Below are 18,136 nucleotides of genomic sequence, written 5' to 3'. Positions count from 1 at the left end.
TATGAAAGAGGAGCTTGAACGCTGATTTTTAAAAGGTCCCTTTAAGGCAACGTGGATCCGTTAAAATGTTTTAAAATGACCCGTGTCGCTTCAAAGGCTGGAAGAGTTAAAATACATTAGCCCCTTCAACGGTGCCCATTCCCCACGGAGCCGGGGGTATACTCTCCAAACTGAACTGAGGGCTTTCCTTTGTAACGGGCTATAACAAAGAGTTATGGATATGAGATGTCACACGGATAAGGCTTGCCATTAAACAGTGCAGCAGACAGTGTCAGGCCTCGTCTTCACCAAAGCTACAAAGTAAAGGTGCGGGATAAAGATGTAAGGAGAATTATCAGCCTGAAATGCTTTTGCTTGGTTCCCCTTCCTTTAAAAGGTTGCCCTGGAGCAATTAAGGCACTGGGGAAATTTGTGGGGCACATAAAAGCTTGAACAGTGTGATACAGTAAACAGACACTTTACTTCAACCTTTCTGGCCGGTGTTAAAGCGAGCTTCTGGCTGTGATCTAAAAGCCTGCACTGTCTCTCCATGGTGCAACAAAAATCAAGAGGCTGTAAATGAAAAACATTACTTTAGCCAACTTAAAAAGCGCTGCATAATTAACTCAGCGTATTACTACGAACTTGCAGTATACTCGGGTACTACTTGTGTCACTCACAAGTGAAGCACATTCTGGAAACACAGCTGGAAAGCTCTTTGAGTACTAGGATTATAAATTGATTCCCATTACATGATAAAGTGATACATACACTACCATTTAGCATAACGATCTTAAGCACCGTGGTTCAATCTAAAGGTAATATTCCTGAGAGCTATTTCCTATATCCGTTTTGCAATAGCTGGCAGTGGTCAGCACTGAAATTAAATTAAGGTAAGCATTTTATCGTTGACCTCAAAGTTCTCCACATAAGTGCACAGAAACCCTGTTATAAAATTATTTCGTTATACTGTGAATACTAGGAATGTGAGCTGGAGTAGGTATCACCCCTGCATGATTTCATTAGATCCCGCCTTGTTCTTAGTTGATTTGTTTTCTCCTAGTCCAGATCCTTGAAAACATTATCCCTGGAAGATTAGAAGGAATTATGGGTACTTTAGTTGAGCCAGTGGGATGGATTAGTGTTGTGCCACTGCTGTAATAGCATTGGTAACAGCCCCCATTTCGATGTGGAGCAAAGTAAATGCTAATGAGCCAGGAACAAGGGAATAGGCTTGCAAGAGATGTTGCAATAATGTCAGAACCTAACGTCTTGCATGCATCTTTCCCACTTCAGGGCAAGGCTCTAACATTAAATCCCACAGGGCAAATCTGGCCTTTATAGGTACAATTGATAATGCAGTATGGATGCAATTTCCTTCAATGCTTAAGAGGGTGATAAATCTCCAAGCTGGTCCCAATATTTATCAGCCATTTGCAACCATTTGCTGCTGCAAATAAAATATTTCTCTGAAGTGAAGAAATCGAACCCTATGATTTCCAAACCTACACTCTTGCAGGGGAAAGCCGAGATATGACAAAACCTCCGGCACCCCCCACTGCAGTGCCAGTGGGTATCCCAGAGGTTAGATGTGGAAAAGCTGCTGGGCCAGGTGAACAATTAATCCCATGTCAAGAGAGAAATGTGAACCCCTGCTACATCACTGGATTTGCCAGCAGGCAAGCTTTACCTACTGCTGGTGCACTGCTGTTCAAAATACAGATGTTGTCAAAGAGAGAGTGAGTCATTTACTATCATACAATGGCAGATTAAAGCAGTGCACCTGAAATATTCGCCCCAAAAAACACATTATTGAGGAAAAGTGAATGTCTGCATGCATCCATTTGCTGCATTGTGTGAGGAAACAGTAGAAATTTCCATCAGTCACTAACTTTACTTCCTACTTCTACCTTAGTCGGTATTATGTCTCAAGGGGAAGACTTGTTTTTTCCTTCTTGTCTGATTAACATTTGTTTTTCCTTTTGCCTTATGCTCTCCAGCACACAGCGGCATCACATTGATCTGTACTTAACCTGACTTTTAATAAAACAAGGTGTGCAGCCGGTTTCCCTTGTGTCACCAACACTATCATAAAAGAATGTATGTCCAGCAGCTGTCAATTGATCCGTCCTTTTGGGGATTTCGCTCCTTCCGTGTCTCGCTGGTGGTCTGGCTCATCGTCTCACTTGTGCTCTAATGACCCTCCAGGCCTTACATGCAGCTAATGAGCTGATGGATCAGTGCATCGATCCAAGTGCCGCAGTCTAGGAATGCCCAATTACCTTAAGTAAACAGTGCAGAAACTCAGCTTTGAGCACAGCCTGAAGACTACAACAGAGTTCAGGAAGGAAACACAGAAAGCAGGGAGAGAGCACACTATGCAATTCAAATTGCATTGTGTCACACTGTGATTTTACTCTTTGCCATTTGTCACTTGAATATCAAGTAGGGAAAAATTGAATACATCGATAAAAAACCATTCTGAAAGTAAAGCAGAAAAGCTAAACAACAGTGATCCCCCACTTAATACACTTACAGCTCAACACAAAGAAACCTGTTACCTGTGGCTCTCTCTCAGGGCTTCCTTTCCCTTCCGCCATGAAATCATGCCTCGAGGAGACATCTTGGGCTTGCATTCGATTAGAACGTCGCCACCCTGTCGGGCCAAAGTTTGGGCCTTCAACAAGTTCTGGGAGAAGTCTGGAGCAATTGCTGGTGGACAAAAAAATAAAAAAGTGGAAAGGCATGTGAATACTGTGAGGGAGACAAGAGAGGCGTAACAAAAAAAAGGAAAGGGAGAAAAAGAGACCGATGAGCAAGGTGGAAGAGCTCGAGTGCCTGAGCTTCCTAAAACACGCAGGTCACTAAATCCATTAGGCAGGTCAGCTCTCACATCCTTTTCTTTCAACACACACATATCCACACACGGAAAGACTGTAATGCATCCGTAAATGCAGGAGAACAGACGTGGCACATTTTTAGGAAAACATTTTATTTGAAAAGAAAGTGATTTTCCAGATTTCCTTAGGAAGACATTATGCATTAAAGATAAAACCGCGGGGCTCTGAAGCAAAATGAGTGAATGTAAAACAAGAGGGAGGCTTTGCTGCTGTTGCTTTAGGCCTTAATTACTAAGGCGCCGTCGTCCGGAGCTGTTTTGTATGCGAAACTACTCAGCAGAAAGCTCTTCAAAGTGAATACACAGCCTGGCGCCAGTGACATGGCTGAGCACCTGCCAACATATGCCGGTGCACGTGCGTATGCAGCACTATACAATAATGTACGCTTGCGCCTATGCACATATTGGCCCCTCACAATTATTTCTTGACACTCTGTGTGAAAAGCAAGCCAAGAGTTTTTGTCTTCCTCGTTTTCTCTGTTGACATGGGTGGTTTATATGACCTCAGGAGTTTCAGTACAATCTGTTTATAATGGGTAACTTAAAAGCAGGCCGCGTAGACCAATGTCTGTCATATTCTGTACTTTAGAAAAGAGAAAAAGCAATAATAATAATTGAATTTAATTAGCCAGGCAAGCTTAACATAGTTAATTATAAACAAATCCACCTACTGAAGTTTCCAAAATATTTAGACGTCTTATAACTGAAACTATTTATTAATTATTCATTATATTTGTGATGCAATATGCAAATCCAGATAACTTTCTGTGACAATACAACAAGGTATTGGCATTAGGTATCAGTAATCGCTGACAATTAGTGGCCAAGCTGTCTTAAATTGATTCTTGTGTGGTGACTGTTTTACTGCTACAGTAATTTTAGACCTTCACACCAAACACTTAAGCCAAGCGGCTCTGTGACCTTTACATCATCAAGCCTGTCTGCATTCTTGCAGTTACTTTCTGTTCAGCTGACTGTCAGAGTTAGGTATGTTTCTGAACAGAAAGCATTTAAACCTCATCTGTCGAGCTGTGGCGTTGCTCCTGAGAGTTTTACAAATGCTATTGCATCAAACTCACACGCCAAAGTACTTAAAATGCATTTTGCAGGAAAAGGATTCACTCTGTTTCCAAAACAACAGCCCAAATGTGCAGAGCCAAATGAGTAAGTATACCAGACAAGATATGGAATCAATTTTTTCAGCTCTTCGTACCCAGACAGTTTCAGCATCTTGGTTTTTTTTTGTTCTACCTTTACCTGTTGACCTGAATTCCTGTTGCCAATTATGTGCCTGCCTTTTGACAATTTCTCCAAACCAAAAGCCTTTTACTCTAACTCTACAGTATATACTGCATATTGAGTTCACTTCCACTGTGTCAGCTACTGTAGCTCTACTTTGAGACATGCCTCATCTTCCATAATTACACTGCGTCTACCGAAAGTAACCATACATCAAAAACACAAACGCATGTGATGTGATCCATGAACTTCACAAGAAGTGGAGGTTTTCTGGTGATATTCTGGAAACTGTGCATAATGAGCATATTTGCATAATTGACAGTGAAAAGTTGTTCTTATTTATGTTATGCTTGGTATCAGTGCACCCTCTAAGGTCATCATCTGTCTGAAACAAGCCATTTTATCGTGTGCCTCTTGACCATCTAGTTGAAAACTCTGCCTGATGATATTTGAATAACATAATATATAACTATTCAACATATAGTTGTTTTATCCTGGTATACACAAACACTCAGTTTATAGTCTAGTAAACATGTCAGTCGCTTTGGCCTCGCTAGGCATGGACAAGCATCAAATAAGGTCATGTGCACAGAGCTAGAGTACTACTGGCAACAGAACTTCAGAAATAATTGTGTTTTTTCCTCCTTCATAGAGTGAAGAAAACTCATATTTATTGTATTGCGCAGACTTTTATGAAAGAGTAAAAAAGGAGAACGTTACTGGAAAAATGTATTTAGCATTTTTATTCTAGCAGGTGTAAGAGATAAAGCCTCGGGTTAAATTCCGTTTTGTTAATTTAGATAAATGAACAGCTTTCTATCTTTGGTCTTACCTACAACTCTCAGCTCGGCATTGGTAAAGATTCGACCGTGCTTGTTCTCTGCCACGCACTGGAACATGCCAATGTCAGCCAGGTTCAAGCTGCTGATTGTCAGAACTCCATTATTCACCTGAACTCTGTCCTGTTGGAGACAGAAAGACACACATGCATGCATCAAATACTTAAAATGATCTGAAATGAAAACTGCTCAAAAGCCGGACAACAAACAAGCTTAGAGAAAATTCGAGGAAGCGACTGAAGGTTCTTGCCTCAGGTGCAAAAATATGCCCCAGTACACTCCAAGGTTTGCATCTAATCAGGACCACCATCTTTGTAGATGGTACTCTGGTGCTCCACGTACTCTGCACTTCAACTGTTATTTTACTGAAACTGAGGAGAACTTGATAGCACGTCTCTAACAGTAAAATTAGTATTTTTACAGTATATGATACTGTAAAAGTGCTAAACTGAAAAGATTTACAATGGGCAGAGCTATATTGAGAGATTTAATTAAGATTCATTACAGAACAATAATTAAAATCAAGCACATCAAACTTGCTGCTGACTCTTTTTTACTCCACCCAATACTCAGTACATAGTTTATAAATATATAGATATAGATATACAATGCTAGTAATTGTTTTAAAATGAATACATTTACCTTCAAAAACACCTTCGTAATAAAACCCATACAAAGTTCTTCACTTTCCACTGCTCGTTTGACCTTTACAAGGTTTGGCACCTCTTGTTTCTCCCGTTTTATAGTTACCCCAATTTAATTGTGGCAGCACTCATTGTTCTTGCCCTTGATCTTTCCATAGAGTGTAGCTGGACCTTTTAATGCCTCTGACAAAGTAGTCCAGAGGGTCCTGCCGCCAGTCTGTCTGTCGTCTGGAATCATTACAGCACTGGCACTTGAAAAGACAAGGACTGTCCCTTAACGTCAGTCTGTGACACCGCAGAGGACTTTCAAATAGAGTTCTTTCTGAGGACCAGTCACAAGATAGAGACATGGCTGACCTAGCAACTAAAACCACCGCCAGAGGGTGTCCTGGGTGTTGATGCATCCAGCAGTTTCCAGGTGGAAAATAAGTAGCATGTATGTGTATTCAAGGAAAATAGAAATGATAAAGAGAGAGAGTGAGAGGACCACAAAGAGAGGGAGGATATAGAGTGACTTTGAATAGATGATAGATGGTTCTTTTCAAGTTACACAGTGCACAAGCCCAGGGCGGTGCACTTATGAACCCATAAAGGCACCGGTTGGTGCTATTCTGCGCTATTCTGTACCCTGACACTTAGTGGTAGCTCTATCACAATCTCCTTAGCACTGAAGACAAATTGTGGCATTGTCTACTTTATCAGCATCTTTAATTATGCTTGACTCCTGTCTGATATGAACACTTTATCAAACTGAGCTCTGAAAAGTTAAGTCATGGGCACCTTGTTGCTGCTTTCTCTGTATCTTGTAGTGATCCTATCGCTCACCTATAAGTAGCTGGACTGTCGCAAGTATGCAACTACACCATTAGTACTGCCGAAGACACGTAGCAGGCTTTGAGGGTCGTAGGCAGAGAAACCATCTCTGTAACTAAACGGGGGAGCTGGTGGTGTAGTGAAAAAAGTACAAGCATGAGTGGGTCCTTGTTTTGCCGGGGTGACATTTTGAAGTGACAGCTCTCCTCTGCGCCATTTAATTCCCTTGGCACAGACGGAAAATGAGGTGGAGAGGGAGGAAAAAGCTTGAAAGATAGCTTAAGAAAGAGAAAGAAAGCGCCGAGGATGCTGAGACAGAGAGGAGGGAGAGAGAACTGATCCATTCTAATGAGGAATAACAAATGGCCCCCTTGGCCTTCCCCTCCTGCTCCCTCTCCTTCTACACTGCTGACCTTTGGGTTTGGAAATTGATTTACTGTTGCCGCGGTTGACGGTGGCATTTTGAAAATGGTAACACCCCACCTCATTAATATAGCCACATGTACAGAGAATATGTTACCTTGGCTACCTGCCAAAGGAAGTTTTACAGTGTTATTTACTAATCAATACTGCAAATGCACATGTGGAATGATAAGAGCTTCCTGTGGTTAAGCATGTGTGGGCCTTCAAATTAAATAAAACTTGAAATGGCTCAGAGATGAAATGTTTAAAACAATATTGCCTATTTTTACAGATTCAGACTTAAGCTGCTCCTCATACGGGCTTTGCAGATTAATACTTTTGTGTCAAAAATGCAATCTTCCTTGCTGCTTGTGTGTTGACATTAAGCTCTCAAATTTAAGTGCCACATATTTGGGGTACCTATCTCAGTTCCAGACAACAAAACCCCACCAGCCCCCCCTTTAAAGACATGTCCAACAAAATAGGAACTGTCCAGTTTTGAGCCCATTACACCCAGCCCAAATTCTGACACAATCAGCGACTGTGATTCTCTAGAGCTGGTCTTTTTAGGCAGTAGGCACACTCACTCCAGCAGCACAATAACACAAAACAAGGCAAATTGCCTAAATGTGAAATGCACTTTGGATGATAAGGCATTTCTCACCCTCCCCAGAGAGGAGAGACTTAATGATAAAATTGAGAGTTGCAGATAAGAGTGAGATTGAGCGCTAAATTGTCGACAAAGTCCCCAGTTGATGACAGGCAGAAAATGGCATCACTTTGGCTCCTTTGCAAAACACATACAAACACCCACCCCCGGCACATACACACACACTTTTGATGCCAAATTTAGTCCCAAGCAAATAGAGGCATTTCAAATTGACATGTTCTTGCCAAGTACAAGCCTATGAGTTGGAAGCATTATTTGCTTCGAAGCAAAATGAATCCCAGCAAAACAGCGCAGTAACACGCAGTGCATCCTTTAACCAAGATGCACTGCGTGTTACTGCAGGAATCTGCTGTGATCTTATCATCTTTCATCTTACACATTAAATTACGCTCGTCTCCACCCACTGAACTGGTTAAGGGCTGTTGACGGAAAAAGAAATATTGCTATGCTGCTAACAATAACAATACCATTTAACTACCAGCCTATATACTTCAGTCTTTCAGTAGTCTTAATGTGCTTGTTTTCAAAGCACACCTTCATACTACTTGGTATTGATTAGAGGTGGAGAGGACAAATTTGTATTTTTATGCTGATAATTAAATGCATCTTTTATGGATCTTAATGTAAGGAAAAAAGTAAGCACACAGTACATGTTTATTATGTGTGTGGCTAAAATGTGTAGATGAAAAAATAAAAAAGCAGGATACCTAAACTGTTCTGTTTTTTGCTGCTATGTTGCAAAGTCTTACAACCAACCACCTGAAACAGCAGAGGAGTTTGGCCAGCAAGTGATTTGCACAACCACAATTTTAAGCTCATTTTCTGGCTTGAAAATAGAGTTATTATTTGATTATCTTGTTTCAAAGAATCTTCAGTGTTTGACAATTCAGCCAAAGTAAATTTGGCAATTCAGTCTGAAAAGGTGATGCTACTTTGTTTCAGACTGATTTTGTGATTAAAGGTAAGATCCTTTTCTTTGCTTTTTTTTTTTTACCTGTTTTGTATTATTTTAATTTATTTTTCATTTGTTTCTTTCTGTTTTTGTTGTGCTTTTTTGTGGGGGTCAGTGCTGCACAGAGGAGGGAATTGGCTTTTTTTATGTGTCTTTGCAGCAATGTAAGAAATCTCAGTTTAGGAAGAAATCCATTTTACCTCCATGGGGTCCAGAGGCTCTCCATTCTTCAGCCAGCGGTACGAGGGTTTTGGTTTGCCACTGGCCTTGCATTCCCACACCAGAGTCTCATCAATGGTCTTCTGTACATCCTGAGGCTTTTCAGTAAAGTGAGGTGCAGCTGGAAAGTCAAAATACACACACACACATATATAAATATATATTTTTTTTTTTAAATTAACACTTTATACCTAAACAAATGCCTTAGCGTTACCTCAAGCAGCGGAATTTGAAAAAAAAAAAAAAATCAATGAATTAGCCAAGCACGGCAATTACTTCTTTAAAAAGCATTCAAGGGCACAAATCATAAATGTACTCCTAATTAACTTGAAGCTGACCTCAACATGGAAAATATATAAATAAGTAATGCTTTATAAGGTTAGCACAGAGAAAAATCAATAGTGAATAGGTGAGACCATCCACTGTAAAGTTTAGAAGTTTAAAAAGATGTGGGTCCACTGAGACTAACAGTGGATCCACTTCTTTGTTTTCCGCAGTGCAGTTGGTAACACAGGCAAGTGACTTTTTGACACTTGTCATGTCAAATTAAAGACATAATGGTGGTTTTCCTGCCGCACAAATGGCCAGCACCTTATATAAGATTTATGGACCTCAGGAAGCACCCACGCAAATGCATGAAAAACCTGCCAGGGTCTATGAGAGTCAGTCAGGCAGTTGGCTTGATTAGGTGTGCTACTTTAATAATGCAATAATAATAATTTCGTAAAGCTTTAGCACCTATGGCACATTCAGTGCCAAGGAGGGTTTTTTTGCAAAGGACCTCCTCACCCACGTACAGCAACTTCAGCCAATCATTTTCCACTTGTGATTATTTAATAAAACAATCAATATAAATTAGTTGTACCGCATTTTATGAAGATTAGAAAGGGCTGGGGTTACTGCCATATAAAAAATTCTGCTGTTTAATAAAATTAAAGACAAAGAAACAACAAATCTTTATATGGAAGAGAGGCTGGCTGTTTTTATAGACTACTGTGTCTGTGAATACAACTCTTTGTAAAGCAATACAAGTAGCTATGGATGCATTTCCTGTTCAGTAGAGATCAGATAAGGCTTTGTTATCAAATGGTTATTTTAATGTTCTTTTCATAGAGCGAAGTACGTTTAGTATAGTAAATACGCAAAGTACTGAAAATGTGTGACTATAGAAACAGGAGTGCATGACACCCTGTTAACAACATTACAAATGAGGTTGTCTGAGATAACATAATGGAATGGAAGAAGCCATGCAAGTGACTTCTACACAAAGTCAATCTGATTGTGACTGAGCCCATTCAAATGCAGTAAACCATGATCTGATTACTTAAAACCCCCTGGAACTGCAGAAGGACAATTAAGCGGGGAATGAAAGGAGAGAGGCCGACCCTTATTGTTACTGTGCTCGTTCTGTTTGGTTGTCACTAGCTCCACATCCCCGTATTGATTCTTCTATTCTTCTGCAGAGTTGATGGATGTCCCACAAGCTCCTGTCTATGGGACTTTAAAATGAGATTACTGATTTTTATCACCTGGCAGCCGGTCAATCTGTGGGGCTTTGAGATGAGACACGACTTAAATCTTACAAAGAGAAACACGACTTCCCCACAACTGTAGCTGAGATGAGGCATAGAGGCCGGCGCTCTAGCTATAAGTTGCTGAAAAATGACTACCTTGTTTAGAACATGACCATAACACTCGATCATTTTACTTATTTTAAGCATTGTCAACCATGCTACTGCTTAGAGTAGTGCATATTCAGTCCTCAGCCTACCTACAGGTACTGTGAGCATTTTATCTAACCCACAGCTGCTGCAAAAAAAAACCCTATTATCATATCAAAGACATCCTCCTTCACAGGAAAGAAAAATCTGGATTTGATGATTTCACTCAAGCACATCCCTATTGGGCCTCGTGGGCAGATATCATCAATGCATAAACTGCAAAATAATGGAGAGAAAAACCATAAAAATACTTCATCAAGGACTGCTAAAAGCTTTTTCAGAATATGGTCCATAAGTCCAGTGTGGTGAAGGAAAAATCACGCCTCTCTGAAAGGTGGTATAAATCTGTGTGCCCCGTCTTACCTGCTGGCTCAATAAGGAGCTTGTCTGAACTGTACTACTGGTAATAGGTTAATTTACTACTACATCCCACTATATAATGCAGTTGTATACAGGCTCTAATAAAAACCACAGATTGCATGACAACATATAAAATTTTCTGTTACACTCCACGCCAATGGCGCACTCCTATTCGGATGATTTTCAATCATACTTCAGAGCAGTGAACCTCTGAAGGGGTTTAAATAAGGTTATGAATCAGTGGGTAAAGGATTTGGTAAAAGTCTCTGAAACTACATGACATATGAGGAAGAAGACTGACAGGTTGAAGGCGTGAGATATTTTTTTAATCTCTGAGAGGTGTGAAGTAAGGTAAGTTTGAGATCAAACACAGGCAAACCGCGCTCCTGCTCACCGTAATAAGACAGCTTTCCTTTCACCGAGTTTTTTCCTCTGCTGTTCTCTGCCACACATTCGTACATCCCGGCATCCTCCTGCTGGAAGTAAGGGATTTCTAAAACTCCGCTGGCTTTATTTATGTCCACCTTCCTGGTAAAGGAGGCTCCATCCACTTTTTTCCAGCTGATTGTTGGCACAGGGCTAAAACCACAAAAATACACACACACACACGCAAAACAACATATATCAACCCTGGTGTTTAACACAATAAACTGGTGATAGTTCATGCTAATATATTCATTGGTTGTTGATTGTTTATTTGACTTCTGTGGATATGGAGCCACCTTTTTGTGACAGAAAAATGAAGAAGGCTTGTACAAATATTACGTGTAGAATTTAAAAATCTTTCAGCCTTTCATCTTTCTACAATTATTGAATTTGCACAATTTCAATTATACAAATTTATGCATTTTCACAAATGTCTTTGAAAACAACTTTCAAATATTAGGGCTGCAAAACTGTTAAAAAACTGTTAAAAAGCAATAAACAGTGGCTACTGCCATTGTTGATTGTCATCTTTTTTGCTCTTATGCTGGTAGTCAAAAAGACGAACATCAGCAAATAACAATGGCCAAGGAGTATTTTGGTATATTATTGAGATCTACCTTCGCTTAATATGTGAGAAAGAATAATGAATATTAGCAATAAAGTGTTTTAAGTAGAAATAATATGAAACATGAAGTTGTGAGTGTTTCTTTTCTTTACAGTCTGTGAGACAAGAAGAGCATTTTTTGCTCTTACCATGCAGCTTACAATGGTAAAGCAAACAGCTCAGTGTGTAGTTATGAAAGTGGCGTAACAATTCACAGCGGGACGTACTTTCCAAGTGCAAAACATTCCAGTTTGACAGTGGAGCTCTTAGCAACAGGGACAACTTCAGGAAACTGCACTTCAATCTTTGGCTCATACTCGCCCATCACACCTGCAGTTACAGAGAGAAAAAAGGGAGAGATGCCTCACATATATGAGGGGGGATTCTTTCAGCTTAAGGACTGAAAAGGTCACAATGAAAGAAAATCAAAACATACTTCAGATCACTATGTGATGATGCTGTATATGGGCTCTAAGAACTTCTACATCTCCCTCTGGGAGATGTTTTAGACTGCATTTGTCAGCTTGTAGATTTAAATTTCAATTGTTTTCTATAAATGCACCGTGAAAACGTTAAACTTAGTGAGTAAAGTCAAAGTCATAAATGATAGAAATTATTACATTCATTTGGTTTTCATCCAAACAAGCACAGTTGCACATATAATTTGTATAATTATACACAAAAACACATGTTCTGTGAAAGAAAACTAAATAAATAAAATGATAATAAAGTGGTAATAACATTTGTGCAAATTAGTCAAGCTGAGAAAAATATATGTACCTTAAACAGTGACAGAATTACTTTACCTGTTCCGTAATGGTATCACACACTTTTTAATACATCTCAGTATATCGTATTTGTATATTTTATTATATATTTATATTTATGCTACTTATGTTTTTATGCACCATGGGAAGAAAATATTGTGTAATGACAATAAAGAGTTCTTGAAAGGTCAGTTTCAGATGTGCAGGCATTCTAGATTAACTTTAAAACTACTTTTAAAAAAAGATTCATTTACCACCTTCTAAAATAACATCATGAAATGCATAGTGCAAAGAGGTCGCTGTGCCTGGAATGTACAAAAATAAATTAATCTGACTTTGACAATAGGGTTTCCATCTTTTCAAAAATCAGATCAGAGAATATCAAAACACTCTGAAAACACTCTCAGACTCGGCTGTGAAAATTGCCAAGTTTTAATGAAAGTCATCGCTATAATTAAAAAACAAAAAAGCCTTTCTCAATTTTAGATGTATCTAAACACTCTCCCTATTTTATACTCTGTGTATTTTTAGTAAATAGCTTCTTTCATACCATCAACGCGCAGGACCAGAGGTGTTGGTGGACCTTCAACGCTGCTTTTGGTGACCGTGTTGGTGACTACACAGGTGTAATTCCCCACATCAGAGGGTTCCACTTTCGCGATGTAGAGATTGCCCGTCTTCTGGGACACAAATCGTCGCGTGTCCTGGATGACATACGAGGGGTGCTCATTGAAGATCCATGTGAAGCTAAGTTCTGTGAAAACAATCAAAAAGCAGCAGATGAAAAACACATGCTGTGTTTGAGCATCGCCTACACCCACATACAGATAATGTGTGCTTCATCAGCAGCCTCGTCACTTCAGAGGGTAAGTGGATGCCTTCAGGGATAAAGCAATTAGTGGATTGGACTGAGCACCAGCCTTCCTTGATTAAAAACACAATTTATAATTGAAGCGCAATTACTCTTACTCACTGTTGGATAAATGTCCTCAATATGGTAAAAGTTTCATACGTCCACTAATCTGAAGTCATGATGCTGTGAGTATGATAATTTGCTATTCAGAGAGTTCGAAATCTGTCATAGGAATCCATAATAACACATAATAAGTGAGTTTTCCTGATTTAAACCCAGCTTAAAGTAAAATTCAGCTGCGACTGGACCACCTTTAATTTTACGTATGCTGTTTAATTTATATTTCCTGTTCTTTATTTGACTTACATTTTCTTTCTGGGATTTATAATCCAATAAGAATTCATTTAAGCAACAGTGGATGTACACAGAAAAAAAAGCATCTCCCCTTGTGGTTGTTATGCAGCTGCGGAAGGCCCTAAATCAAACTTTAAGCTGCACCTCCTGCATAAAAAAACAGTTCAACGCCCAATAAAACCAATGTATTACAGATTTGGTTATTTGGTATTGTACCACCTCGTCTACTATTCATCATCCATGATAACAAGCTTCTGGGAAAGACTCCCAGTACTATCAACCAAATGGAGTGCAGTCAGAGAGGCTTTGCACTAACAATCAGCAACATTATAAAAAGGAATGATGGTGTTTTGACATATTGACACTAGGATAGATTGCTCTGGACCATATTGCATCCCTGTCCCAAAAGCAATCTTGGCTGTTGGTAAAAACTTGTCTAAGTGATGATTCTGCACTACAGTACAGGGAATAATTGAGATGTGAGTCGGACACTCATCTACTGACTCGGTATTCTTCACTTCTGCTCTTTAGGGGTCAAGAGGATGTGTGGGCTTTGGCATATTACTGCTAACCTTGCAGATCACAAAGTGATACAGAGATCGTGATCTTGACAACGTGCGTAACAGCTTTGATTATTTTATTCGTACTCCCCTGGTCACTTGCAGTCTCTTCTTTAACTCCTAGTCACAGGAAACTGGCCTGACGTCTCGCCAGCTGCAACCTGTGGGGCCCTATTCTGAGAGCTGTGTTAAAATTCAAAGAAAAATCCTAAAATTATGACATTTTCAAAAAGTCTCTGTATACAGCTAGGAGATCCAGGTAAAGATAATGGCATCTTAGCCCTTAAGAGAGTTATTAAGGTGAAAAACTGTCAGGAGAAGGGAAGAATTTCAAGAGTTTTAAGCTTAGGAGTTTTTTAAGGGGTTGGAAAACCGGCAAAGACAATCATCACAGAAAGTGATGAAAGCTGAGCCAATTTCTATTAATATACAGGTATATAAATAAAAGCAAAGATATAAAACAACTTTCAGCACTTTATACAGACTCATGGAAAATGCGCCTCTGTTTTCATACTGTGTGTTGTCGGCACTTTTAAAGTAGTATCTGTCACTTCTTTGGTCAGAGTACCTCTGAGAACATTCCTAACTAACACCTTTCTAGAAATGTTTACACTAACTTAGTCTGTTTTATAGTCCCTGTAATTATGCCAGCCTCTTTCCTGTGACCCTGTAAGTGAGTTTAAGAATATTTTCATATGCCAAGATTTTGTGTTTTTAGGTCCTGAAATCTGAGACAATTTCCTCTATAATGAGCATGTGAGGATGTTCCCTTTTAACCAAGCACAGAGCAGATTTTTATATGCATTGGAGGAGTAAAGGACAGCCTGACCTTGTGATCAACCCAACTGCAGATTGAAACTTGGACCACATATTTCAATCACACCTTTCTCTCCAAGAATGTGTCAGTGATGCCCAGAACTCCAATATGAGAAATAATTTTTTACAGTATGTAAAATCATGTGTAAGCACCTTCCTTTTTTGGCCTTTGTGTGTGGCTTCTTCTTTGGATTTACCTTTTGAGCATACTGTTTTGCTTGTGTCAACAGTGCTACATAATGTACATGGAATTTGTTACCACCATACGTTTCACCTCATGTTTTAAAAGATTAAATACATGAAACAGTAATTGGTGAATAACAGACATATGGACAGGTGTATATTTTTTAAAACCTGATTTGGACAAAAACAAGTACTGCCCCCAACTGGTTCTGCTGTAGGTTTCTTCCTGTTAAAAGGGAGTTTTTCCTTCCCACTGTCGCCACGTGCTTGTTCAGAGGGGGTTGTTTGATTGTTGGGGTTTCTCTCTAATATAACAGGGTCTTTACCTTACAATTGAGGCGACTGCTGTTGTGATTTGGTGCTATATAAATAAAATAAAATTGAACTGAATACAATTGAATTGAACTTGTATTTCTAATTATTTAGCACAGCTAAGCTAACAACCTTCTGACCGTACGCTTATATTTAAGAGTGGGATTGTTCTTCTCTCATAACTCTTGGTCAGAAAGCAAAGAGGTGTATTTCCCATAACATTGAACTAATCATTTAATTATAGCCATAGCACTTCACTTTTAAGGCATCTCCTAGCCTCTATGACTTACCAAACATAAATTCTAGCTCTATCCATTCAAACCGCAAAGGGAATCATTGAAATATCCTCCTCTCTCATAAATAATACATGCCAGCTCTCATCCAGGCATTTCCATGTATATTTAATGTCTGTTTTTGAAACAATATCCTCTGTAGATGCAAAGCGTGACACAGTGAACAGCAAATAAGAGATTACTAATTGGTTAGTTAAAGATTTATGGTGAGAAAAGGAAGCAGGAAATAGGAATTGGAAAGCACCATTGGTTGTATCTTATGATTTGACTTAAGAGCCTACTATGGATGGGCAGTAATGGAATAATGCAATCATGACTGACAGTGAGTGGCAGATTTTCATTTTGTTTCCATTTAGCCCTTGTATAATGAACAGGCAGCATCAATTCCCCCTTAATGATCTGAGAAGAGGAAAGAGAAATGGAACATGACAGGCCAAGGACATACTGAATCAAGAGTGGGTTTTTGCACAAGTGTGTATTATATCAAAGAAAAGTACGTGCTCAACTTTGTGTCAAAGTTTACTCTCACAAGTCTGTTACCTCAACAGAAACAACCATCAACCATGGCTTCCTCTCTGTATTCATAATACAAAAGCTCACTGAAAAGGCTTAGGTCATGCACACGGGAAAAATCCCTGCAAGCAGTGTGGGCTGTTACTAGCCAGCGAGCACCCTCTGTTTTGGACGAGATGCACTGGGTTGAGAAAACAAGTGATTTCAGCCTTGAGTAAATCTGAAAGGCCCGTTTCCATTAGTGAAAGGAGGTCAGATGCATTAGGTCCTGGACTAACCAGAACAGCCATTCAAACTGTATCAAAGCAAAAGACGATACAGAGTGACGTCTAATGCTAATACAGTACAGCACAGGGAAAGAATTATGTCGGAGCCCCTCTTGGACCCTTGACAACATTTCGATCATTTCTAAACGTGCATCAACACTGTCTTACAGCTTTAGAGCATCCTGGCTGCAACACACTGCTTCCTGCTGTGGTCTGGAGGGTTTCGAGGCGTCGTTAAAGTGAAATAATGGCTTCCTGAATCATGCATGGGGCACTGAAATCCTTTACAGGAGAGATGAGGCAGATCTGTGTCCAAGACCGCATTTTTTGCTGATTGTGAATTATGTCCTGTCACCCTTTATGAGAGCATGCCTTACTTTCCAACACTATGGCAGTCCATTTAAATGCCAGTCAGGATTTTCTGTATCAGATTAAAAACAATACAGCCACAGAGCCATAGAGCATCCCATTATATGTCTTTGCATATTCATTTTTCAGACCTTACCAATTTTCAAGTTTTTGTTTCTTTTAATCTAAATAATCTCTTTTTTATTTATATTTGACAAGATCAAACCGAATTTCTCCAGTGAACCTAATCAAATTTGAACAGCTAGATCAGGTACAATATAGCCATGCAGTGAAAATGAGCAGCCGAACCAACACGAGAATGTGTGGGCGCGTGTGGATATGTATGAATGTGTAAGCATTCATGCATACTGTAAGCTACCCTTTCAGCGGATATGTCATAAAACTGAAGGTGATTCATCCTATAGCACATCTTAACATCTCCGTCAATCGCTATAATCCATGATGACAGCTGAATTTGACAAAACGTTGCCAAAAAATTGAGTATAACAGGCACTAGGCAAGGCCTCCAGAACGGCTATCATCCATCACAAGAATTTGGAAGGAGTCTATCTGTACATTACTGGTTTGGACAAATGCAAAGAAAACAGCAGAGAAACAAACTGGCCCAGCTGAAATGAATTTGACCAAGGATAGCAATTACACCACTCGCCCAAGTAAAATTATGTTGTGACAGTCTGAGAGCACTTAGAATGAAAATTGGATTTTTTGGAGATCCCTCTGTTTCACATTATCACAAGACATGTCCCGCATTCTATTTGATTGTGTTTATTTCATTCAGCAGCAGTTTAGAAATTTATCAGAAAACCCAAAAAATGATTTTCTGTTTACTTGAAAGATTCCTGTTCTAGCAAGAGTTACGAGTTACTTCAACATTATTTTGGAGTATTATTATATTAAAAATAGAAATTTTTCAAGACAAGTTTAATGGCTTTTATGTAGCAGGTACTGTGGCAGTTAGTTGTTGAGGAATTAATAAATAGGAAAAAAACAAACCGTTAACATAAAAAAATGTGTTCATCCATTTGACATGTTTATAAAACCACGATAATTACTTTAGCTGGTGCAGCCTTGGGTTTGTGCACT

At 39.3% G+C, this 18,136-nt stretch overlaps 1 protein-coding gene across 1 annotated transcript in view; it reads right to left on the bottom strand.

Annotated features, from left to right (window-relative positions):
• The window catches only part of cntn3a.1 (contactin 3a, tandem duplicate 1), a 74,949-nt gene that overhangs the window by 18,797 nt on the left and 38,016 nt on the right, over positions 1–18,136 (bottom strand). The window contains exons 6-11 of the mRNA XM_005478234.4: positions 13,085–13,288; positions 11,995–12,097; positions 11,132–11,316; positions 8,638–8,777; positions 4,950–5,079; positions 2,541–2,691 (exon numbers count right to left, since the gene is read on the bottom strand). Coding sequence (XP_005478291.1) covers positions 2,541–2,691; positions 4,950–5,079; positions 8,638–8,777; positions 11,132–11,316; positions 11,995–12,097; positions 13,085–13,288 — 913 coding nt within the window. The remainder of the gene's footprint in view (positions 1–2,540; positions 2,692–4,949; positions 5,080–8,637; positions 8,778–11,131; positions 11,317–11,994; positions 12,098–13,084; positions 13,289–18,136) is intronic.

Source organism: Oreochromis niloticus, linkage group LG20 (genome assembly GCF_001858045.2).
Source record: "Oreochromis niloticus isolate F11D_XX linkage group LG20, O_niloticus_UMD_NMBU, whole genome shotgun sequence".
Lineage (NCBI taxonomy): Eukaryota > Metazoa > Chordata > Actinopteri > Cichliformes > Cichlidae > Oreochromis > Oreochromis niloticus.
This window is presented reverse-complemented; position numbering and strand designations above follow the sequence as displayed.